This window comes from Pyrgilauda ruficollis, unplaced genomic scaffold, assembly GCF_017590135.1.
Source record: "Pyrgilauda ruficollis isolate IOZ18807 unplaced genomic scaffold, ASM1759013v1 scaffold16, whole genome shotgun sequence".
In the NCBI taxonomy this organism is placed as follows: domain Eukaryota; kingdom Metazoa; phylum Chordata; class Aves; order Passeriformes; family Passeridae; genus Pyrgilauda; species Pyrgilauda ruficollis.
This window is the reverse complement of record NW_024514764.1, coordinates 6,114,519-6,139,730: the sequence shown is the minus strand read 5'-3', so window position 1 is coordinate 6,139,730 and position 25,212 is coordinate 6,114,519. Positions and strand designations below refer to the sequence as shown.

At 42.9% G+C, this 25,212-nt stretch overlaps 1 protein-coding gene across 3 annotated transcripts; it reads right to left on the bottom strand.

Annotated features, from left to right (window-relative positions):
• Positions 1 to 157: 157 nt before the first annotated feature.
• DCUN1D3 (defective in cullin neddylation 1 domain containing 3) lies at positions 158 to 25,198 on the bottom strand. Of its 3 annotated transcripts, none has more exons than XM_041462051.1 (4): positions 25,147 to 25,198; positions 14,640 to 14,715; positions 9,436 to 9,968; positions 158 to 7,574 (listed from the first exon to the last, which is right to left on the bottom strand). In XM_041462051.1, exons 3-4 carry the CDS (start codon positions 9,864 to 9,866, stop codon positions 7,091 to 7,093), a joined length of 915 nt encoding a protein of 304 aa, XP_041317985.1. In that variant the 5' UTR covers positions 9,867 to 9,968; positions 14,640 to 14,715; positions 25,147 to 25,198; the 3' UTR covers positions 158 to 7,090. The 3 variants fall into 3 exon arrangements, with proteins under 3 accessions (XP_041317985.1, XP_041317987.1, XP_041317988.1); XM_041462053.1 differs by lacking the exon at positions 25,147 to 25,198 and adding an exon at positions 24,538 to 25,136; XM_041462054.1 differs by lacking the exon at positions 25,147 to 25,198 and adding an exon at positions 15,512 to 15,560.
• Between the last annotated feature and the right edge of the window lie 14 nt (positions 25,199 to 25,212).

Here is a 25,212-nt window from a genome sequence, read left to right as displayed (position 1 = left end):
GAATACAGGAAACCCAGAAGCTTTGGAACATTTACAGGCTACAGTAGTCAGGATACATTGTGACTAAAGGAATTTTTTTGTTTTTTTCTTTAAGGGGTTGGTCATTTAAATATACAGAAGTACAATAATCTCACAGGTAAATGAATGGCAGCTTGGATTAGAAAAAGCACCAAAATATTTAATATACATCTGGCACAAATTTCACAAGAAGTCAGTAATGGACAAACCAATGCTTTGCTTGTAAGAAAAGAAAACCTCAGACTGTACTTAATGCTCTTATTCCAAAAGGGACACAACAAAAACATTGCACTCAGGATTGCTATCAAGTAAAGACAACCTTCTTATCACACCCTATTTGCATTGTGCCTTAGATTGCACATTCCATAAGATGCTGTTTCCATTCTGTTCCAGACACCAATGGTGAGAAAATTTGATGTAAGAAAGGTAACTGTAAAACTACAAACCAATTCAGCAGATTGGGATTCAGCAGATGCATTGCCCTGGAATTCTCCCAATTTTCCTCCAGGTTGTGAATTTGGCTGCATCCCCTTGAAATAAAGACCCTACATGAAACAGAATTTACTCCAGCTGTTTTCAAGCATTACATTTACACAGCACTTCTGATACTGCTGTCCCAAAGAGGAACTGCTCTGTGACACGCAACACATTCATCATTTCCCGGAGTGAGAAAACTGGCTCATACAGGGTTATCTCCTGGGTAAGTCTGAAAAGGCAAAACACCCCTGGGCACAAGGAACAGCAGATGTGACCCTGCCCACCCTGGCTGGTTTGCTGAGGAGCCCAGAGGCCCATCAGGGAGCTGTGCTCACAGTGACAGCCACATAAAGCCGTGCTCCTGTCACTTCCTCGGTTACACTGAGTTACCTCTCTGGGAGCAAACACTACCAAAACACGTTCCTTCCACAGAGAGGGACTTGAGGCTGAACTGGGGCCTCAAGATCCACAAGAAAGAACAAGGCTGCACCCACCAGTGCTCCCAGGCTGACCCTTCTCCACACAGCCCATCAAGGCCCTGTGGTTGCTTCATGCCCTCAAGACCAGCCAGTGCAAATCCTCTGAGTGCTGGCTTGGGACAGAATCCTGCCAGTCCCATCCACGGCTCCTGGAACTTGAGTTACTCAACAACTTATAGCACGAGGCCCCCCAACCCTCCTGTCAGCCCATCTCTTTTTAAAAGACTATTTCAAACTTAGAGATAACAAAGCAAGTGTATTTTCAAATAACTTTGCTTAGTATGACTTAAGAAGTCACAACTTCCAAACATGGAGCACTGATCTGTGAAGTCCTCCAACGTGTAGCACTCATGGGAGCAGCAGCCAGCCTTCAGCTCCCCTGATCCTCTGTGCAGGTTTGCCTGCTCTGGTCACACAATCTCCACTCTCACAGGCCCAGAGAAGAGCAAGAGTCAGCAGCTGTAACTGCACAAAATGACAACATTCAAGAAAACACACTGCTTCAACAGTAGGCAACCTTTAGTCCAGATATAATTTACAGGGCATAAAAAGAAACACTTTACAGCACAAACACTGGAGATGGACTTTTTTTCCTGTGTGTGAAATGACACATTATCCAAAAAGGGCTTATCTGAAGAGTGCAATTATGCAAAGATAGAAACTTATTAAAAATTAAACAAAAAACAGTATTACCTACAGAACCTGTTGTATTTTCAAAGACTGAGGATTGCAATAGTAGCAAGGAACCGCTGCAATGTCAGTGATTTAAGGCAAGCTGTTAGGACAAGAACATACATGCTCTTTTTATCTGTCTCACATGTTCTCTTGAAATACGTGCCCATCCTGATAGTGCAAGAGGTCACAGCCCAAAGCCAGCCCTCACACAGGAAGGATCTTGCAGCAGCAGTTGCACTATGGGGGATTTGCTGTGACAGCCACTGTGTTGCAGTTTGCTTTGGGGGAGGAAGGGCACAGATGTGTTGCACGGGGAAGAACCCCCCCCAATGCATTAATGAACACAGCTGAGCACCAAAGCCACTCTGGCATCTCCAGTTGAGAACATTCCAGCTTTACTCAAGCACAAGGGTTTTATCCTGAGCAGGATGCTGACCTCAGGGAGAAAAAGGACGCGTGTAGCCTTTGCACTTTTGCAGCTCCCATCTTTGCTGGGTGGTTACAAGTCCAGTCCAACATGGAACAAAACACAGTATTTTTGATTAAAAGAAAAATACACTCATGGCACTGCATCAGGTGGGTTCCTAAAGCTTTTCAAGGGCAAACAAAAAGGCTGGTGGCTCCCTCTTGGGGAGCAGCTGCTCCATCTTCAATTCACTGTCAGTACAGGCAGCCTGACCAGGGAAGAGGATGTGTGGTGACAGAAGCCCCTGAGCCACAGGCCACGTAGCTCTGCTCGGCCGCTCTATTGCACTCCAAAAGTAGCACCCAGGAGGACCAACTCTGGTTTGCAGCTTGACCCGGCCCCCTTCCAAAGGGTCCTTTGCATACAGGTTAAACACAGGATACCAAAAGCTATGGCAAATAGATAATACTTAGCTTGGGTCAATTAAAAAAAATAGATTACTCATCCAGGCATAAAATCCTGGGACGAAAGGATGGTAGCCTTAAACTATTCAAGTCTAAGAACAAGAGGTAGAGATACCTACATACTTCATGGTGAAGGAGTTACAGCCTTCTTTCTGTCTTACAATCTCATGAATTTCACTTCAGTTCACACTATAAAACCAAAGATTCGATCTTCAATAGACCAGAGAGAAAATGTTAACACTGGTGGGTTTGTTTGCACACAACAAAATTTAAGCAGACGCTTTGCTTTAATACTTATTTGAAAAAATATGTTTTTCTCCATATTGAAGCACTACCCTGAAGAATTCTGAGTTTCAGGTTAAGCATCTTCCTTTTTAATATGAAAGGCTAAATTCACATGCACATACTTTGAGCAGAGTGGGCTCAAGGGAAGAACTGGGTGCCCAATGTACTGAGAACCTTCTAGAAAAGCATCACACTGCAGAACGCAAGGCTGCAAGACCCAGAAACTCACAATGACTATTATTTACCAAAGAATGGGAATGATTTAACATCAGCCAACAAACTGCATCACAGCTGAGGTGGCTATTAACTACATGGTGTTTCTTTAACTTTGTTGGGCTTTTTTTGGAAACAAGGCTCATGTTGACAGTGTCACAAAAGTCTAAGGTCACTGGTCAGTGCACAGCCTGGGAACCACGGGTGACAGGCTAGTCCTGGATCCATGGGCTCTTCAGGCTCTGATGGACACAGAGTGAAGTAAAAGTCACCCAGCAGAGCTGCTGCTGCGCCCCAGCACTGCCCATAGAGGAGGGGCTGCACCCTCTGCCACCAAGCCGAGCCACTCAGCCCCAGCAGAGCAGCCTGAGCTCATTTCCTGCTCTGAACTTGGCTGAGAACTGTCCTGGCTCAGAGCTGATCCAGCAGATCTGTTGGGCCAGCATGGGGAGCAGCTCTCAGTCCCAGCTGTGTCTGTGCCACCTGCCAGACCTGTGGTCATTTTCCTGTGGTCCTTTCACTGGGATTGCACAGTACTAAAAAGCTGTAATTCTCCATGTAGAATAGCACCAGCAGCAAATAAATTCACAATTTGGTGTTCAATTCCAACTCATTGCCTCAGTCATGTTTTATGGCCAGCTATGGGCAGAAGCCATACTTAAATCAATAGTCTTTCACCTCAGAAATGCACCCACACAAGTGAAAATTAGCACAATTAAGCCTCCAGTTGATCTGGAAGCCAAATTTTAAAGGTGTTGCAAGCTATAATATGGTGTAGGTGGTCAGTGTTTTATTACTAGGGGCTAAAGTTTACAGGAGTTGTATTTCTTTGCATATAAGAGAAGGCAGTAAAATGCCACAGACTGTGGATATCAGACCAGTCTTCCAGTATATTACTCCAACTACCTATATAGTTATGTATAGTTATTTATCCCAAGTTGCAGCAGATTCACTACATGCATAAAGTTTCCTAATGCATAATGTAATTTTTAAAAAAATTAAAACAGTTGCAATGGTTTCAAGGATTTCATCAGCATCACTGGTCACTTACAGTCCTGTGCCCTACACAATGAAGAATTAAATTATATAAAAATGAAGAGTGAATGTATTTGGCCTGTTCCACAGATATTCACAGTTTAACCATTAAACAAGCATATTTTCAGAGGCTCCAATATTATTAAAGACTTCTCAGAGACACACACACAAACCCCATTCCCTCACCCCAACATTACAGAGTCCAGGCAGTCTCGTCTGGGATCACAAAATCACCAGGCAATCCAAGAGAAGGTCTGACAGCCCTGCTCACTGCCAGCACTGCCAGAGCTGCACCTTCAGCTCCTGCCTCAGGAGTTTAAAACTGACACAGGTCTGGTTTGCATTCTGTAAATGGTAATTAAAGGACTAAAATTAGGCTAAAGATAAGTGATACTTCACTAGATAGATCATTTGGCTATTTTTGCAAGCACCCTGCCCAGTGGGTGGAGCTGCTCCTGCCCGGCTGGAAGCAGCAGAACAGGAGCAGGGCTGTCCCCCACACTGAACTCGTGGGTAATGGCATGTCCTTTCCCCAACAGGAAACCAGATTTTCCCTTCCTGTGTGTTCACCTCTGCCTTTAAAAAGCAGCTGTATTACCTCTGATACATTAAAATGGCCGAGCCTGATGTGCTACAGATTGATTTCCTCACTGCTGTCCACATTCCAACCACAAGATAAACACCTTCCTTAAAGAGCTCTATCCCTCATCCTTTGGGGCTGCTGCATGCTAGGGTGTAAATCAGAAGCTGCCATCTGGTGAGCTACCCATGTGAATGGTTACTCTTCACACTCTGGACATTTTAAATTTCCTTTAGGGAAAAAAAAATAAAGTGACGAACAAAGCATTTAGTAACTGAATGAATGAAGAGTCTCAAACTTACAAATACAGTCTTCATTTACTATCAAATCAGTCTCCATTTGGAACTTTTCCTAACAAAGCAGCCTCTGTTGGGGAATTTTAGTCTTTTAAAATAACAGCACCAGCAAAAGTCTCACCATAAATTCAAGGATTCCAGCATGAGTGCTTTGGCCTGCTTTGCTCACCAAATCAGAACAAGGTTTTGCTGCCAAACATTTTTGTGCCACAGAAAGTTAGAGAAGCAAGTACAAAGCTTTGGGGGTATTTACCCATAAAACAGCACCTTCAGGGCTCTCCTGCAAAGGGACAGATTCAGCTGCATCTAAAACAACCACATTTGTTTTCCACAGCTTGTCTCCCAGCAAGAGCAGCATGGACCAAACTCTCCTTTTATTAGAAGAAAGAGATGCTGTCTGTGGCTTGTGGGTTTGTTTTTAAACTGTTTGCACTACCCACATTTTGTTAGTGATTCATGACCTCCAAGCCAATCCATTGCAGGGCTGCATACCAGCAAAGCCAGTCCCAGAATTTGGGTAGATCCTACTCCTCTCTCTGCTAACCCGTGTGGGGCACAACAGATGTGCAAAGCACGACACCCTGGACCTGGTGACAAGCTCACCACTTCAAACCTGTTTCCCTTTCTTTTAAAACCCTTATATCACAAAAGCCATTAGATGCTATGGATGACTGTCTAGGCTTTTTTTTGTTTTGTTTTGTTTTTTTCAGTTGAAGTTGGTTTGTGATCCTGAAATGCAGCTCTGAAAATAAAAGGTGTGTAACAGAAGTGTATCAAATTCATTAAGCCAGCACTTGGCTATACAGAAAGCCTTGGCAATCAATCCTTTTACCAAAAGGTGTAAAAAAGTTGACATACTAAAATTAAAAAAGGTAGCATCAATAACCAAAAAAGTTTCAACCAGTGTTAATAAAACTCCCTTTAAGTCACAACAATTTCAACAGGCAAATAGTCCCAATACAGGCATTGTAAAATAATAAATTGACTCCTATCCAAATATTATCAAATCAGTCTAAAAATGACTCATCTACACTGCTGTCATTAAGAACACATTAAGAATTCACTTTGTCATCAGATGCCGATATTGTTGCTCCAGAAAGTGTGGAGTATAAACTGCAATTTAGCAATTAAACATATGCTTTAAAAAATTGGTTCGTCAATATTAATGCAAAAGATAGTTCCTCACATAGAAGTACTGTGCTTGCCAGACAAGTAAGGTAATACTTTAGGTATAAATCAAACAAATTAAAGCAGAATTATACCACAGTTTTCCTTGAAGACTTAGGATTTGTGTGTTGCTTCTCTCAATGTTTAGCAAACTTAAGAAGCAGAACCTTTGGTTCTTTTAGTCAAGTAAAAATATTCTCATGTAACCACAAAAATACAACTTCCAGAGAAAATGGAAGTCCATCAACAAGTCCACTTTCAATAAAACTGAGGTAGTACTGCTCTTTTATTATGTGAATGTGTAAAGAGATTTAGATATAAATCGTCATCTACCACTCAGTTGACTGACAGGTACAGTAATTTTATAAAACAATCCCAACATTTAGTTTGAAAGTCCAAAAAAAGGAATGATCTGGACTCATTCACTAGGAGTTAGCTCAAAATGGGAATTAGCCATATTACAAAAAGCTGTTGTTTATGTTGGTTTTTAGAGCCTTATTACCCAGGATTAATGCATTTATAGTTAACACTGCTGTTCATCTCGGTATAAAACCTTAAAATTATTACAGCCTAAAATTTCAACAATGTAAACAGCACTACACACAGTACAGACCTGCCCTGACAGATGTAGTATGAAAAACTTAATCTGGCACTGTATAATTTAGCAATGTTAATTTAACCTAACTAAAAAGAACTACATTGTGCAAGAAGTATCAGACTTACTTATACTAATCTGAAGTCTTAAAAATAAAATAAAATAAAAAAAATGCTTAACTTGTAGCCAGGGTCAAATATTTCAGGGCAAGAGTAAAAGGAATAACCAAAATTAAGAAAGTGCCTAAAACATGATACAGCATTTTAGAGCCCTTTCAAAGACAAGGCAGAAAAAGGTGTAAAGTAGAAAAATCTGGAGCCTCGGTAATTTCCAGAAACATCCAGAGTTTACATTTTGTGAAGGGCAACAAGTTGCTTTTGTCACTGCTGCTGGGCCGTTGCTAGGTCTGTCCGTCCGCACACGGGCCCTCTGGGTCCGAGGACAGAATGCATTTGGTTTCCTCCTCCTTTTTCCTTCGCTCCATTTCCCACTCCACAAAGGTATCGAACAGACTCGGCCAGGCCTCGTCCTCGCTGTAGTTGCTAAGGTCCGGTCCAATCACCTGAGTAAAATTTAGAAACATGTTCCACGTGTCCCGGGAGATTCCCTTGATTCCTGAGGGGTTCTTGATTAGGAAGTGTAACCACTGGTCCAAAATAGGGGGCTTGTTTTGGGTGAAGACTAATTTCCAAAGGGCAATGGCTATTTCCCGATGTAGCGACCTCTGTCCTTCTTCAGAGTCCAGGCCAAACTGGAAGGTGAAACGATAGAGATCCTTGAATTTATCCTCCTGCTTGGCCTCATTTAGGAGGCTGGGGAACCTTGCACAAATGCCATCAATGCTGTCTGCATTTATTGCCTTGCAGCCTTCAAAAAACTCCTTCCTGTTAAGCAAGAGAAAAGAAATTAGAGTGAGGCCTTCCCACCAACCTCACGAACATGTCCCATCTCTATTCAGCTACACCAAATCTGAGAGGACCACCTGGAGAAGATAAGGTGTATCCTCAGCTCCAGTGGCACATATTCTGGCAACAGGAGCCACTGGAAAGACATTTCCAAGGCATTCCATAAGGTCTGGGGAACCACACACAATGCCCAGGTCTGCTGGGGCACTGCTAACATTTGAAAGATTCTGCTCTCTGGCTTTTCTGGACACTTGCACATCCTGGAATGCCTTTCACATTTAAAAGTGAATCTAATTTGCCACAGAAGAAATTCTAAATGTTTGAAACTAACACATTTATCCCCACCGGATTCAATACTGCTGATGTCTAAATGCCCATGCCCTGGGCAAGCTGTTTGCAAGGGACAGAGCAGTTCACTTCTATTTTTGCTGTGGTTTCTGGTTGCTCTTTCAGCCTGCAAAACCAAATGGGAGCCACTGCTGTCAGTCAGCAAGGCATCTGCTGAGAGCATGGAAGGAAGCACAGCATCACAGGGGCTACAGCACAATGTATGGACACTGCTCCAAGCACCAGCCCTGTCCCAGGTGGCCAAGTGGGACACATTTAGCTCCAGTTTCTCTGATGCTTGTGAGCAGGTGTAACAACCAGCCAGGAGAGCCAGCAGGCTGACACAGGACAGGCTGGAGGAAAGACAGGAGATGGAGCAGCACTCAGGAGAACAGGCCACAATGCTTTCCTTGATGGAAGAACCCATCAGCACCTGTACCATGGAGCGTGCCCTTCAACAAATACAACCTCTCACAACTGATTTGTCCTGTCCAAGGAAATTAAAACCATGTTAACACTCATGGTAGTTGTGCAGAAGCACAGACACTACTTACAATTCCTTTACCATCTTAGCAAATACCTGTGTCATCAGCCTCCAGTAAATCCACATTTGCATTCCAGAGTAACTCATCCCTTTGACACACACCCTCAGCCACAAAGACTCTGAAGATGCTGTCCAGTGCACAGCAGAGGCTTAGGTCAAGGCTCTGAACACCAAAGTAATAAGCTCAGTAAAAATAAGCAGCATTACTCAAACCAATCTAGACAGACCAAAAAATTAAAAATTCCTTCTCTTCCTGCCAGTCCTTGTAGGCACTCTTCCCTTGCTCTTACCTGGACACTGTTAATCAAGCTGGGGGACTCTGTTGCAGTTTGGGTTTGCCTATTGCCCATTGTTTCCTGTAGCATCACACATGCTGTCAGCCTGCTGACTGAGCCCCTTGTCCAGAAGGGCACACAGCACTTTGAACAGCAATCATTTGGCAGCTAGTATGAAACAGCTACAAGTCAAAACCTCACATTTCCTTCCCTCTCTATGCTTTAACAAGATTACTCTTGGAAAAAGACATTAAGTGTTACATTGGTTGGACAGGAACAATTCTGTCATTCTTTCACAGATTGTTAACAGAGTTAGTAGCAATTACTAAAGAATCTCACATTACTTTAAAGGAAAAATTAATTTCAGTGTCCAATCTCATCACCAAGATAATGCCGGATACAGTAAATTGCTTCTGGTAAATCAAGAATAAATTCATGTCTACAGAATCTCACTACACTGTTCATCACTAGCAGCATAATGGCCAAAACCACATCTTCTAAATTCCAGTGTGAGGAGAAGGGGAAAAGAAGACAATACAAACCTTACCTTCTGCAGTGGTAGGAATTAATTTGATCAAAATACAAGTGTTAGAAGAAATAAGTAAGTGAAGCTAATGAGGCTGTCTCTCCAACATACTGCTGACAGGATATACTTTAACATATGAAAATAATTACAAGTTCTACAAGAACTAACCTTGTAAATTTGCACATGGTAGCAGCCTGGAATTTCCAAGCCAAAACTAGTACTTTAAATTCAGTGGGATCAACACAGAGGTCATTGCAAAATCGTTCCATTCCTTCTTCCAGTATGGCATCTTCCCGCTCATCCTTATACCTCCTGAACAACTCCCCAATCCTCTGAAGAGAAGATTCCTCTGCACTGCAAACAGAGTCTTTCTTTGTATCTCCAGAAAACGTCGGAGGCTGACTGGACTCTACAGCAGCGTCTGTTTTCTTTGTCCCATTCACAAGAATGTCTCCTGAAGCCTTCCCGCAAGCTGAGCCGTGGTCGTCTTTGTGGACTGCACTTCTCTTGCTGTGGGACTTGCTGCCAGATTCTCTCTCCCCATTTTTGCTGCCAAGGGTAGAAGAAGGGTTCTTGCACTTGGTGACACACTGGCCCATGATGTTGCAAGCCCAGCTCCTAGCACGGTCCCCCTGCCCTTGGACACCCTCGCAGCTGCTCTTCAACACATCTCACCATGCCATTAGCAGCACTCAGCTACCCTGAAAAACAGTTTCACAGTCAAACTGCTGTCTCTCTATAAAGAAGAGCTGAAGTATTAAATGTAGGATAACACTTGCCATTAAGCAATCAACTTCAGGATATTTAAGCTTTGCATACTGAAAAGGAGCAGTGTACACAAGGCTGGAATATGCCATAAATTTCAGGTAATTTCAGGCTGTTTTACCTAGAAATCAATGCAGCTCACTCAGTGGCTACACTATACTAACGGGTCCTAATAAAGGAAATTCCTAAAATTCTTACTGCAGCATAGGTTACAAAGAGGTTGATTCATGTACAGGCTTCATCACAACAGACTGTTCTAACCCAGAAATACTTTAAAGGAAATGGATTTTAAAAGTATACCCACATTTTATACACAGAATATAAAAACACTGAAACAAAGCAGGGAAAGGAGGACAGGGACACTCATGGGACAACCTGGTAGAGACCTAAGCATTGGATCTAGACTGGACCTCCAGCAAATCAGCAAAAAGGACTTCTCAGGGAGCAGGGGAGGAGGGGGCTGGCTGTTGGCTGGTTTTGGGGAGGAGGAGAGAGAGCGAAAGTTGTGTGTTTGTTTTTAAACAGAGTTTAGAATCTAGATTTTGTACTTAGAACATACACAGAGTGTGTCTGCAGAAAGGAGGCAACACTTCTCATGCAAGAGGGTATTCAGAAATTTTTAATTGTTTCAAGTGGGCTCCTCCCTTCAGGTAAGGGGACAGACGGGGAGGGGGCCTTCTTAATGAAACTTCTTCAGACAGACACACAGACACACATGCAGATAAGTAGTAATTCCAGTTCAGAGGGGTTTTTTTTAAACAAAAATTAAAACGCCAAAATGATTTCATCATACTCTCTTTTTATAAATCACAAAGCCCCGCGTATTCGGAAAAGATATTTTGCCCAGAGAAAAGGGTTCTCCAATTTTCCCTGTTAAAACCAAGCTAACACTCTGACACTGCCCTATCAGCGAGCAGCCACACCAAGGACAGTCTGTTTCTCAGAAATGTCAGCTCCAAGAAAGCAATTGCTTATCATAGTCCTCCTTTACCCACTAATTTGCATTTCACCTCTGCTGTCAGTTAGGCAAAACCTTCAAACATAAAAATTGGGTTTGCTTTGACTTTGTGTACAGCTTCCAGTTTAGAATTAGAACAAGAAAGAAGAGAGATAAAAATTAAGAAATACAATAGCTGTCATGTCAGTTTGACTGTATTCTTTCTTGGGCAAAGATTTACTGAGACTGAAGTCCTCTCTAAAGCTGTAAACCAACAGCAGCAACAAGTACAGATGAATTCTCAGATATTAGGATTACAAAAATAAATCTCTCAGCCATTATACCTGTTTTGACAAAACAACACATGTGCAGCTTCCAGAGCAAAAAAATGTGCCAGTGGAACTACAACAGCCAAGATGCTGGTTTTGACTACCGGGCTTCCCTTTCCCTCCCCAGTCCCTTTCCTTAAGCACATAACCCACACACAAAACTAGCAAATACCTATTTTTTAAGCAGCCAAAGGAACAAAGATATTATATATTCTTTCATCACAATGCTTTCAAGATTAACTTTGCAGCATCATTTTTATAGGCAAGCAAAGTTTGATTTAATGTATTCAAGAAATTTGCAATAATTTGTATTTGAAAGGATATATAAAATATGCATGTCAATATAAATAATCCACAAGACAACTTCACTGGTCCTTAGTACTTCACAGCTCTGTGAGTTGTGAAGCACAGCCTGGCAATGATTTCTGTGCTGCCAGGTGCCTGAGCAGCATCGTCCTCTCCAGTCTACACCAGTCATTATTTCATTACACCAAAACAAACAGGATATTAGTAGGCAGTGTAAAAACTGCTTAGTGATTAACTCCCACATACCAGCTTTCCCCCCCAAGTCTTTAAATTCATCTGAATTCAAATGCTCAATCTACACTAATTCTTGTTCTTCCATCAGTTTCTCAGAGGCAGCTAGTAACACACTGGACAAATTTTTCTTTAGAGAGTAGTATGCAGCTAAAAGAACACCATAAAAATTCTGAGTACAGAATAGCATTAGAGTTTAAGTAGTATAGAAAAATTTCTTCTCAAAGATGTAACAGCAGTTATTAACTATTGGTGATTTGGAACAGCTTTTTCCTATGGGGGAAGGTTAAGGAACAGCTGCCTATTAGTGAACAGTACTTTCCTCTAAAGTAGTCAAATCATATCATAATTGACAGATTAATCCAATTCACTTGAGGAATCCCAATTTGAATTTTTTTTTAAAGGCAGTTTGCAAGACTGACATACTGTGTCCATAATTTTCCTAGTAAAATGACTCATGCTGTCATGCTTCCTAAGCAACAGCTTGTATTATTGATGATAACAATCTAATGTTCAGGTTTCCAAAGTGACATCACCAATGTGATGAAACTGATGGATTTTAAAGTCATTTGCTGTCACGAAAAGAGCACTACAATTCACAGAGGGAAGATCTGCCAGCATTATTAGACACCTGTATGTAAGGAGGTGTCCCACTGGCAGTTTCCAAAGACAAGCAATCCCAGTAGCATTAACCCCTAGAGGGCAAGTTATCCACCTCCCTCACATCGTACCCCTCTAATAAACACATTTTCTGTACTCCTACTTGCCTTACAAAGAGCTGAATGCTGCTCCTGAACAGCCACTGCATGGGCACTGCTAGCACTGCTCTTCCCTGCAGTAACACAGTTCTTCCTTCCTCCTCCCCACCAAGGAAGTTTTCAGAGTACAATCCTACTCCTTATGAACAAACACTAGAAGGTACTGATGTACAGTTGCTGCAATTCCTCACTTTTCTTCTACAAGAAACTTGATGCCATGTGCCAGATACTTAGAAGCATTCTACCCCAAAAATAGCAAAACCAGCTTGGAAAAAAAAAATCCAGACTGCATCCGCTGGCAGCTTGTGCATGTATCTGGTTTTGTAAGAGAAAAGTCTTTTGGCACTCCATCAGTTACCCTTTTGTAAATTGCCTTCGTGAGCTGGATCCACTTCACTAACTAGTCACCTCCGCTTCCTACGTGACTCAGGTTTCAAGGCATGAAAGGAACAAGAGCCTTGGAAGGAGACAGAAACAAGTGGGAGAAGCCGGCCCTTTTGTTATGGAAGGCTGGAGAGAGGATCTAATTGCAGCATCAGGAGCTGCAGTGAAGCCAGAGCTCAAGGAGTGGGAGAGAGCATCCTCAGGAATGTGAACAGAGATTCAGCTGCAGAGCAAAGTGACTGTCACACAGCACAAGGACCTGCAGAGAGATTTCCCAGCTGATCAGGAACTATGAGTATAAAGTTATTTTGTCCCCAAAGGTTAGACTGGATTGGTGGCAAAGCATCAATTCCCAAAAGGATCAGTTCCCAAGAGCAAAAATTACTAAGAGGCTTGTACAGCATAAAAGCAAGACTTAAAAGGCAGCAGTGACCACTGCTTTTGCTATTCTACTAAAAAGGATCAAGATTCAGGGCTAAGGTTGGAATGTGCTCAGTGCTACAGGATGCAGTGCTCCCAAAGAAGTCTATTACTCAGAAAAGTATTGAGCAATAATCTACAGTACGTATGAATCACCATGATGCCCATGAGGCCATCTTCCTCTTTCAAAGCAGAGATCCACAATGACCTTCTCTGCACCTTTCCAGAAAGGAGTCAGCAGCTGGGAACACAGGAAGATGAGGGCTGGTGAATACAGCCAGCTAAAGCAAAGTCACCCTCTAAGACAAAGGATGTGCAGAGCCATATGGCCCCATACATTAAAAGAAAACCTAGAGAAGATTACAAAGGCCCTGGCTAATGCCTGGGGGGCTTTTTGATTTGGTGGGGGCTTTGTGTGGGACTTTTTTCTAAGTGCTGTAAGCAATTTGCAGCATTTTTCTTCCATTTTCAAGTGACCAGATCACACAACCCAAAATTTGAAGGGAGCAAAACAAAGTGACTCAGTAATAACTCTCAATCATACAAGCACACCGTGGCACAATTGAAAACAGCAGTAATGAAGTGGGGGGGGCAGCTGGCAGGAGGAGAGAAGATGCAAAGGAGATATTTAAGTAACCCAGTATTTTTCTATAATGACTGATGTTATTGTAGTAATAGAAACTATTGGATATGTCCAGAGAATAACAAGCAAAACAAGCATTATGCTGTTTAATGAAGTGTTACATCAGAAGGTATTTATAATGAGTTTCAAAACACAGAAAGTATCAAGAGAGTAGAGGAAAAAGCTTTCCATACATTCAAGAAGACCTCAAAGACAAATTTAGGAAATCTCATAACAAAAGGGGAAACGGCTCAGCCAACCATTAAATCCCTTTCCAAGTAGCATTTCACCAGCTAAGGCAAAGACAACATAACTAGAGCTTAACTAAGCCTCAGCCTAGTCTCAGCTTTTCACAAACACCTGAGCATAGTCGAAGAATTTTACAGAATTCCACTGTGCACTATCTACCTTTTAATGGATAGGGACACATGACTTGAAAAACAGCTGAGAGTAGGGAACAGTATCATGGATGCCCCGTCTGCTTCCAGCCCTGAACAGATACACAGAGCTTCCCTTTGGAGAGGCAGGAGAGGATCACTGCCACTGCTGAAGCAGAGGCAATTGCTGCTCTAACAATTGTGCTGGACAGATGATCTTGTAAGCAAACATCTAATACTTACATAGCTTCAGCTACACAGGGAATCATTCCACTAGCTTCACAGCTTCCTTCAGGCTGCCTGGGTTCCACATAGAATGCTGGAAGACAAAAGACCAGACAAAATCTTTACATTTAGAAGAGGCTATGAAAACCATGAAATGCACCAAATCACTGAGAACCAACTGTGTATTTCATAAAACCCTTCAGAGCCAAACTCCATTTGTTCAAAGAGTCATTTTATAAAAAACTACTTCAATTTTTTGACTTAAAAAGTAGCATTAACACCATTAACTCTGCATTGTCATATAAACCATAGAACAGGTACTGAAAACAACAGACAAATTCAAATGTTTGTTTGGAGTAAATACACGCTTCCGGATACTTTCATGGCTTTCAGCATGGGAGAGTTAATTCCTCATTTCATGCACTCAAAGCAAAGCAGAGGACATGCTATCACTGTCACTGCATGTTAGCTGAGCACTGTTTAATCTGTGAATGCCAGACAGCTGCTACCTAGCAAAGCATAATTTGGGTCTGGAGAGTAATTCTCTTTTTTCATTCTCTAGCACATTCTTTTCCATGTTTGTTTTCCCATGTTCAGTCGAGCTGGCTCCACTTCACTTCTCTTAAATTCACAGCTCTGCTGTACAACTAGGAACCTCTGAAGAGGACAGACAAAGGTATGTCTGGTTTGTGTAGCAAGAGCTGCAACTGCAGCTCCTAGTCAACACCTCTGTATCTGACCTAGTAGAAAAACACAACAAACAAGAAATCTCTGGCAAAACTCCCCTGCTCTACCATACTAACATAAACACTAAAACATCTCGTTTTTACAGCTCTTAGTACATCTAGGGAGCAGACAGGTGATCAAAAGCTGCCTTGCTGCATACTTACCTTTACATGAGATTTACTTCTTAGGAAACAAGTAGAAACATTAGCTTGTTCAGAGCTTCCTTCAGCAGAAAGAGGGGGGTGAATATAGAAAGACAACCATGAAACAACGTCTTGTCACACATGCCAATCTCCACATGAATTTTCCCCAAACCTGAATCCTATACGTGGATTAGGAAAATCTGACTGACACACAGAACCTAGTTCAGACCAAAGCTGTTGTTAGAGCTTAAAAACCTCAAACATTTCAAAATGCCTGGAAACTCTGGAGTGGTATTTTCACTCATATACACACACAGAGCAAAAGCATATCTCCATCAAATAATTTTGAGGCATTTACTGTTGAGATGGAGACCAAAAAGTCTACTTCACATTGGGTTTACGTACTCTGCTCCCAAACCTTATCTTCCACACAACCAACCACCCTTTTTCTCTCCTCCATGACTTCAGAGCTCTAAGCAGACATTCCAGAGGGTGCACAACCACCAGGCAGCTTAATGTGCAGGGGAGCAGAGGAGTGTCTGCCTCTCTCACAGTGGAAGTACTAGCTTTAATTTCCTCCTATTTGACCATAGCATCCCATGAATTTCAAGAATTTAAGAAAATGTAGCATCTGGCACATCTATGTTAATTTCTTTTGGCCTCTTGCATCTAAATAATTCTCTTTATAAATCACTAGGGAGGAACACAGGGTGCTGTGCAACCTCATTTCCCAGGAACCTGTTTAAACATTTTACAGTTCACATTTTGAAAAATCATTGTCATGGCAACTTTTTGCAATGAACTACTTTTCAAACATATTTGTATTTCTTTGGAAGAGATCTATGATCCCATGATCCACCAAATCTACATTTCCAGTTGACTTACTGCACGTACTGGAAGCAAACACTTATTTCAAGTTCAAAAGAAGCAGAATCTAATGGAGATCAGCCTTACCCAACAAAAGCCAAACTTTTTCAGGTTATTTGAAGTAATTTCCATGTTGGCTGACCTATACATAAACGCACACTGACTGGAGCCAGAAATTTTATTATGTTAGAACCTCCCCTTTCTTTATATTTCTATTCTTCCGAGTTGTCCATTTAACCTTTTCAAAATTTTTAATGTAGTAGAATGTGTAAACTTTGACAACACAATCATGGGCTATGGAACAAAAAGTTAGTATGAGTTAGTTAAAAGATCAAGATCCTCAAGGCTGTATTTGAAGGCTGTCATAGCACAGCAATGCACTGACTTAATCCTAAATCATGTACAGTGAGTGCAGAGGGGAGAGAAGAATCAGCACGTTGGTGGTACAGGTTTTGGTTCACTCCCTGGGCCAGAGTTACAAGGTGTAGCTGCAGGCTGTGGTCACCAACACCCCACTCCCTGTGCTGCTGTGGAGCAGCAGCACCACAGCACAGTAACTCACACAACAGCCTGCACTGCTCATTAGCAACCCCTCAGCAACCCATGGGGAGGGAGGTAAGTAAATAGTGTGGGCCCATGGGATGATGGAGGCCTTTGTTTTGCTCACCTGGCTGTTTTCACACCTGTCTCTAACCCCTGGGACTTGGCTCTCCTGGGCAGCAGGATCAGTGCAGCCCTCCCCAAGCCCAGCAGCTTTCCCAGGGGTAAGAGCAGGCAGCCTTCTCAGCAAAGGCAACTTTCTTTGCTCCCCTGTGGGGAATCAGTGAAGGATCAATGGTATTGTTTCCCTCTTCAGCAGGCAGAAATTGAAAGGATCAGCTCTGTGTGGAAGCTTTCACTGTGCAGTTCAGAGCTCTACACCACAGCACCAAGCACTTGGAGCACAAGTGTTATAGCATAAGCCAAACTTCAGTCAAAGCCGGCATGTTACAGAAACTGCTTATTTCAAGTCTGAACCTGCAATGACACTTTCTCAGCAGAAGCTCTCTGAGTGCAGCACAATGGCACATTATGGGCTCTCAGGAGCCCAGAGCACACCTCACCGCATCCCCGACCAAGCGCTGTGGTAGCACCTGTGTCACGCTGATCTGCTCCACAACACTGCTGCACAAATACTTTTATGCAAAGTTACTCAAGAGGAAGTCTAAAAGCAGGAAAGTCCTGCTGCAATTAGTTAAAATGGATTATTAGTTGGTGAGGCTTCCTGCAGTTCAAGAACCTTTCAATGAATTGCAGACAGTAGTGGTTTTGTGAACAGATACATGAGAACTTTACCAATCTGTTCCAAAACAAGATAACAAAACTATTTCTGATTAACCTCAGTCTGAGCTTTGGAAACAAAACAGCTTTAGAAATGTGATCAAACTGGGTGAAATTTGTCTCTACAGAACATGCCTGCAAAGAGTAGAAGCTAGTTATACAGACACCTGAAAAGTCACCATGCAGAGTTCTGGCTGCCACTTGGCACAACGCTACATGGCAGTTTAGGGGAAAACCAAGCCAGGCAACAGCTATGCTGGGGGCCTCAAATGAGAAGTGGACTTCTCTGAGAAAGGTCATACTGGAAAAGCTTAACTACCTTGGAAGGGAAGGCCAGGTACAAAAAAAAATTTAAAAAAAAAAAATCAGAAACACCTTCACCATATTTACAGTCCATCATGCTGGGCCAGGTCTCAGGGCCAAGAAGCAGAGCTATCACCAAATCTCTTCCTAGAGAAACCCCCTTCCAGTCACCAGGATGCAGGCAAAAGTCTCTACAACAGCTGAGCCTTGACCTGGTGTGCTATCACTCCAAGTCCAGAGCTTACTCATCAAAGGAGATTTTTCCATTCAAGACTGGGCAGAAGAAACCTGCTTTCTGCACTCTTGAAGAGCACCTGACTGCATGCACTCACGGAGCATGACACCACATTTCACGTTCAAAGTTCAACAAGTAGTCTCAAGAAAAATAAAACAGACGTTTCAGATCTGTAGTTCACTGTGTGCAGCTAATTGTGTAAGGCTAGCTTAAGGAAAAATAAACAATAATGTGAAAAATGATAGGCAGAGAAAGACTTAAGCACCTTACTACTTTTTCTTATGGAAGATATATTCCTTAAGTAGCTTTTTCAGCAGACACAAATGCATCATCCTTGAATCCCTCCCTTCCCTTTACATTCTCTAACCACATAATACCTTACTTACTGATTACTTCTCATTGTTTTTCCATTTGGCCCCATTAAAAAGTTTTCAATTGTTTCCTATTATGTGCTTCAACTTACTTTATTAGGTGGGTGGAATGATTTGTTAGGATTATTGTATTTTCAAAGAACAAACCCAAGTCCGGTTAGCTAAACAGAATATAATTTTAGAAGGGTGCCTTCAGGTGCTTTTGTAATGTAAATAAATTAATGAACTAATTCAAGCAGCAGCAGTACTTGTTTTGAGAGGTCTATTTAAGCTATGAGCAAGACAATGGGCAGAGGGGAAATCAAGACAGCCAAACAACAGGGCTGTTCAAGATCATGCCATCAGATTTCAGTAAAGCTGAAACCAGAACCCAAATCAGATTCCAGCCAACTCCCCATCTCATACATACTCAGACATGAACAAACTCATTTATTTCGCTGCACATAATTCAACCACTTTCAAAAAACAAAGGTTCAGTCACTGAGCAATTTATCTCCATCCATTTAAAAACTACCAATATTCCCCTTCTCCCTCAAGATCCTTGTCAAAGGCCATAAAAGTTCCAGCACATACAAAAAAAGCAAATAATCTTCTAATGAGAGTTTGTGTGGTTTTTTCCCTTTTCATGTGCAAAGGGTTGTAAAAGAATAATCCTTCAGTATTTTTCCAGGGTACACTGTAACTTTTGCACAGCATGACAGACCTTTAACACCTCAGTATGTATTATGAATAATTAAAGCAGCTCATGCCAGGGGAAGAGCTACTCTGTGCTGACACAACCAGTTCACATCTCTACAGCACAACTGCAGCTTATGGGACCAAAAGAAACCACAGCCCCTGGGTATTTGACAGAGATGCATCCCACTGAAAGCATCTGAAAGTAGTTGTGCTACAAATATTTACCTTACCCTAGCTCAATCCATTCTGCAAATTAACCTATGGAAAATTGCAACTCTCTGCAGCCAAACCAGAATAACTTTGAAAAACCACCTCAGTCTACAATCTACTTGGCTATGGAAAGAAAAACATTTACTTTTAAACTGAGCTAAGTGTGCACAGATTTTCTTCTACACCGAGTTCAGCTATCAGATTTCACCTTGAAGTGTCTGAGGTGCCTTCACCAATTACATTCAGCTGAATGTAATTCAGGTATAGATCAAGTGACTCCTGTAATAACAGGATATGCTTTAAACTAATTGTAGTAAGTGAATAACTTTATACTTCTTGCTGTTCTCAACAATGAAGAAAAGACAGCAGTCACACAAAAAAAGGAAACCCTTCCAGCAGCTCTGGCTATCAGTCTCCCTTGTCCAGCAGAAAGCAGCTGTGAGAACAGTGACCCACACAGCACCTAACACTGAAGGGACAAGTCTAAAGACAAGAGCCAGACCACCTCATAAGATCCCTGCTGGCAGCAGATGCTCATAAGGAATTTACAGAAGGCCCACTGGCGTCTCAGCGAGTGTAACACAGTTTACAGGCTGCCAGCCAAAAGAATCACTCATTGCACACAGTTGTGTAGGAACTTCAGTACCAGCTGACCACACAAATACTGGAATCATATCTAAGTTATGTACAACAAATTGTTCTAAGTGAAAGCACTGACATATGAAAGTGCCTTAAGAGCATATGCTTGGATTTTTAAACTGACTGCAGTTTCTAAAGCAGAAAATACACACAGCCACCTGCAGAAGCCCTAATTCTCTCTCCTGACTTGATTTGCAACTTCCCTATTTCAGTGAACAATACCAACATTTCCTACTGTACAAAGGATGCTGCAGTATTTTGATGCTAACTGTATCAGTAGCTACAAAGGAGCTCCTTCCAGTACTCAAACTTGGTCATCAGTTGTAACAAAGACTCTCACCTCTCCTTGAGAAATCTGATGGCAGCTTCAACTAACAAAAACCTTTTTTTCATAAGTTTTCACATACTCTTGATTTCTCTTGCCATCCTGTGCCCACAAGAGATCAGGCGTGTAGGTATCTGTCCTGTGCTTCATGAGACATAATCACTAACTCCAAGCACAGGTAACTGCTGGAAGCTGGAACACATCAGACCTTTGGCACTCCAGGCCACCCATTTATATGCTGATCCAGAATACTCAAGGCTTTCTGTACAGATTCATTGGCAAAGAAAATATTGAACAGTCAGCATATGACCAAAACCAAGAGCTAGGACATTTGTGTTTGTGAGTCTATTACTAAGCTACACGTGCCTCCCATAATCATAGGTGCTAAGATGATTTTCTCCCTCCCTTTCCATTTTAAAACAAAAGGATAAGACTGACTACATTACAAGTTCCAAAGCTGCAGGAGGAAAAGCATCACACAAAAAAAAAAAATTCAAAGAAAAAACTGAAAACCATCACTTTCTGCTACTACATGGATGCAAAAATAAGACTGGTGTATTTCAGGAGCAGATAATCCTTTTGGTTCAAAAAAAACCCACTTCTGTTCACTAAACAGGAAAAGTGAGACAACAAACAACTATGACTGTCATACTGTCTCTGGCAGTCTGACTTTGTGGGAATAACAAATTGTGACAGGAGGTCAGGAACAGCATTCTCACATTTTGCAAACTAAGTTTTGTCTTTCACAAAACAGATGCTGTAGACAGAACAGCATTTATAACTATTCTTTCTGAGACTCCAGAAGATTATACTAGCTTACTCTCTTTACTGGAATCCTGTCTCACCACCTATGCTTTAGTTGGTTTCTCTACAGGATTCCTACTTCTGTGAAAGGGTTCTTCAATACTTACATCTAAGTAGCTCCCTAACTGTCATTCTTCTAGCAGCAAAATATTGCAATTTAATAACCTTTAACTAAAATCCAAGATCTGCTTCCTTTAGATGCAGATCATTGGACCAGAGAGCTGCCCCACAAGACATAAGGATAAAATGGAGACCTAAATGAGTCAGTTGTCAGATTATCTTTTAGGCAAGAGGCTTTGATTCCTTATTTGCTCTGTTATGGTCAGCACTGAGATCAGAATATATATCACACCAAAGCCACCTGTGACAAGGAGAACGTCCTCATGTCACCACAAAGAACGCTGGCACTTGTGCAGGGGAAATCACAGCTCCCCTTGGCTTTGCCACCCCCCACCTGCCTGGGGCTCTCCAGTTCACTCACCCACAGCCCAGTGCCGAGAGCCCAGTGGAGCCACAAACCCTCCTCAGGGAAGGGGGAAGCCAAGGTGCCAGTGAGCAATGGGAGCAGGTCTGCAAGTCTTGGCTTTCCTGATCACTCCCTGGGAAGGTTTCAACCCAGATCTGTAATTACCTGACTCAAGCGGGAGTCAAAAGAAAGGGGGGGAGGAGAAAGGAGAGATCACTGACTGTTTCAAAAGACACACTCAAGACAACTCACTGTACAGAAGACACCGAGAAAAACTGCACAGCCAGTTTACTCCTGCCACATGTTTACAGGGGGTAAATTGCAGCTGGCACTTTACCAGAAGGCAACATTTGCCTTGAACATTTGCCATGAAATTACCATTGTTTCAAGTCAAGTTACTACGTCATTACTGCTGGGTAACTTAAGAGTCAAGCACACAATTAATCCATGTCACCAATGCAGATAGTCTGCAAAACATTACAGCCATTAATCTAGTATTTTTAAAAAGGAGGAAGGGTTAAGAGACAAAAGAACTTATTAGACTTCCAGTAACCAGAAGACAAAGCCCATTAGTCAGAGGCAAATAGAGGAAAGGAAGCCAGTGAGATAAGATGCAGACCCCTAGGGAGAAGCAGCCAAAGAGAAGGAGCCCAGCCAGGGAATTCTGATGAAACTGTTAAGGGGGTTCCCCCTTATCTTCCTGTGACTACCAAGTCCCTCGAGTGTTTATAGATTGTTCTCTCAGCCTTCCAAGAATTCTGGCTACCAATATTCAGCTCCTTCTGTAGTTTTGAGGATAAATTTTTCTAATATCCCATGCTTCTATTTTTATAGTCTCTTCTTACTCAGAGCAGAGTTTTCCTGTTACATTCACATACAGACCCAAGTGCCTAATGGAACAATAACATTGTTTCTGCAATTTGCAAGTTCTTACAAACTGCCAAAACCCCATCATGATGGATTTTATAGTGCTCCAAGGCTCTAAATTAAATTTAACAATGTTTCCCTGGCACCAGTAAAGAAAATCAAGTGCTTCAGTGTGGGACAGATCTGAGCGGTGCTGGGGCACTCTCACTGCTCCCGACCTGCAGCCATGATCTCTGTATCCAAACCCTCTGTGCATTCCTTTGTGCCATGAGGAAATGCAGAAGCCATGTCTGTTCCTTTTCTTCCATCCCCTTTCCATCTGCCTTATACCCCACTGCCCCCATACACATACCCAACACAGAGGATTTCTTCCTGGTCCTTAAGCTGAACCAAAGCAAGCAGCAGAACCAAGCCTCTTCCTCATCCACACACAAATTTCTCAGAACACACCTCAGAAGTCTGTCAAACTGTCTAGCAGCCCTTCTTGCTCAATATATACTTCTTCAATTAATTTAAAAGAGGGTCTTCCAAAAGAGCTGTTCTTAGTTTTCTCTCAAAGCCACTCCTTCATCTGATTGTCTTTTTTCAACACAATTCATGCTAAATGGAAGCAAGATGTAATTATTAACGAACTTCCAAGACCAACAAATTATAAGAACTACTGACAAAAATAATTGAGAATTTGCTGTGAACACAACATTCAACCTCAAAATAAAGCAAGAATCTGGGCAGGAAAAGCACCTAATGCAGCCTTGAAGCTCCTGATTACACGAGCTGATTACAGCTCATATTGCAGGCTGTCAGTCTCACAAAGAAAGCAGCCAAGTAGTACCAAAGCTGTAATTCCCCTGTTATTAGTTACTTTTTTTTTTTTTTTTTTACAGAATTACAGTATTCATGCCTACATACAACTTGCTATTAGGAAATAATCTGAGTTTTAAAAATCATTACAAGAGCCGGTATTTGCAGTAAGTTTGTAAAGCCAGTTGCACTTTGCTAATCTGAACTAATTCAACACAGATCACAAGCTCTCCTTTTTCTGCTGATGTGCAGAAAAGCTTTGCTTTAGACTGCGAGCTGCCTGTCATGTAAAAGTGAATGTTTTCCACAGACCACCACGACACACCTGTGTGGGGGAGACTTTGAGGACAGACTACAGAACTGACAAGAACATGGGGTGAGATCTCTTTACTTTCACATGCAATCTTAACTAAGGGACTGCGTTTCCTTTTCTGAGGATTATCTTTCACCAGGGAGACATGCAGCAGTGTTCAGATGCAGGCAAGGGACACAAGTACTCAGACACTCTCTCTTCCTATTGCCGTAGCCCAAATAAAGCACTAATACTGTAGCTACACGTAAACTGTTTAACAAAGAGGTTTTTAAACACGTAAGAATTTGTTTAAATAACGTCTTTTGGTCAACTGTTCTCTCAAAAACATACAGACCGTGCCAGTGAGACCTATAATTTTCAAAAAGGTAGAGCAGCCCTGTGCTTTCTGTTTGTACAGCTATGGCCCCTTTCTTTTCAGAGCACTTAACTCATTACCCCTTTAAATTATGTGACAGACACTGTCATTCAAAAAAAGTTACCAGCTGTGGATCAATGCTGTGTTCTGACACTTGGCATCAGCCTGCTCAGTTATCAATGTAACATTTTGAAGGGCAGCATATCAGCAGTGTTAACTATTTAAAAGATAATCAATGATTCTTTCCAGCAACCACAGCACTGATAGGACAGGCACATTCTTCCAACCAATATTTGCTCAAAACACTGATTATGCAAGTTACAATTTAAGTTGTTATGAGTAGCTTATTAGTACCACCACAGCCCCAGAGAGTGATTAATGCAGATTGCAGCTTGCACAGGAAGGGTAAACACGCTCAGGGGAGGGAGGGAGAGCTGAAGCAGGAAAAAGAAGTGGCTGTGCAAAGGGGGTATGTTCAGACGGCGAGAACTACCTAGGCAATAAATCGCTTCACAGTTTATTTCTGTATTTCTCCTGAAAACACGTCGAACATTCACGTTGCAGCGGGACACGTGAGCAGGCTGGGCACGAAGCGCACCCGAACAAAGCAGCCGCTCCCCCGGCCCGGGGGCTGCGGGGCCGCCCGCAGCGACCACCCAAGGGACGCTCTGCGAGCCCGCAGACGGCGCACACCGGAACGGAAAAACCCAGGAGAGCCAAACCCCGGGGCGAGGCAGCACCGCGGCTCGGGCACGGGGATCAGCGGGGTGGGCACGGCCCGGCGGCACCGGAGCCCACCGGCACCCCCGAGCAGCGCCCGGCCGGGACCGGGCAGCGGGGCAGCGCCTGTCCGGCCGCTCCCCGCGGCTGTCCGGCGCTGCAGGGCTGCGGCTCGGGGGGCCCTGACGTGAGGGGGCGGCGGCGCGGGGCCCCCCGAGCACAACCGGCCCTGGCGGGGCTGAGAGCAGCGCGGCGGGCACGGACGAACCTCGCCGCCCGCGCCGTCTCCCGGGCCGTGCCGAGCCGGGCCGAGCCCCGCGCCGCCCCCGCCGCTCCCCCGCAGCCCGGGCGGACGGGAAGAGCTTCGGTCCAATTCACTCACCTCCGCGGCGCCCAGCGGCTCTGCCTCCACCGCATCACTTCCGGGCGAGCGCTCAGCTGGCGGACG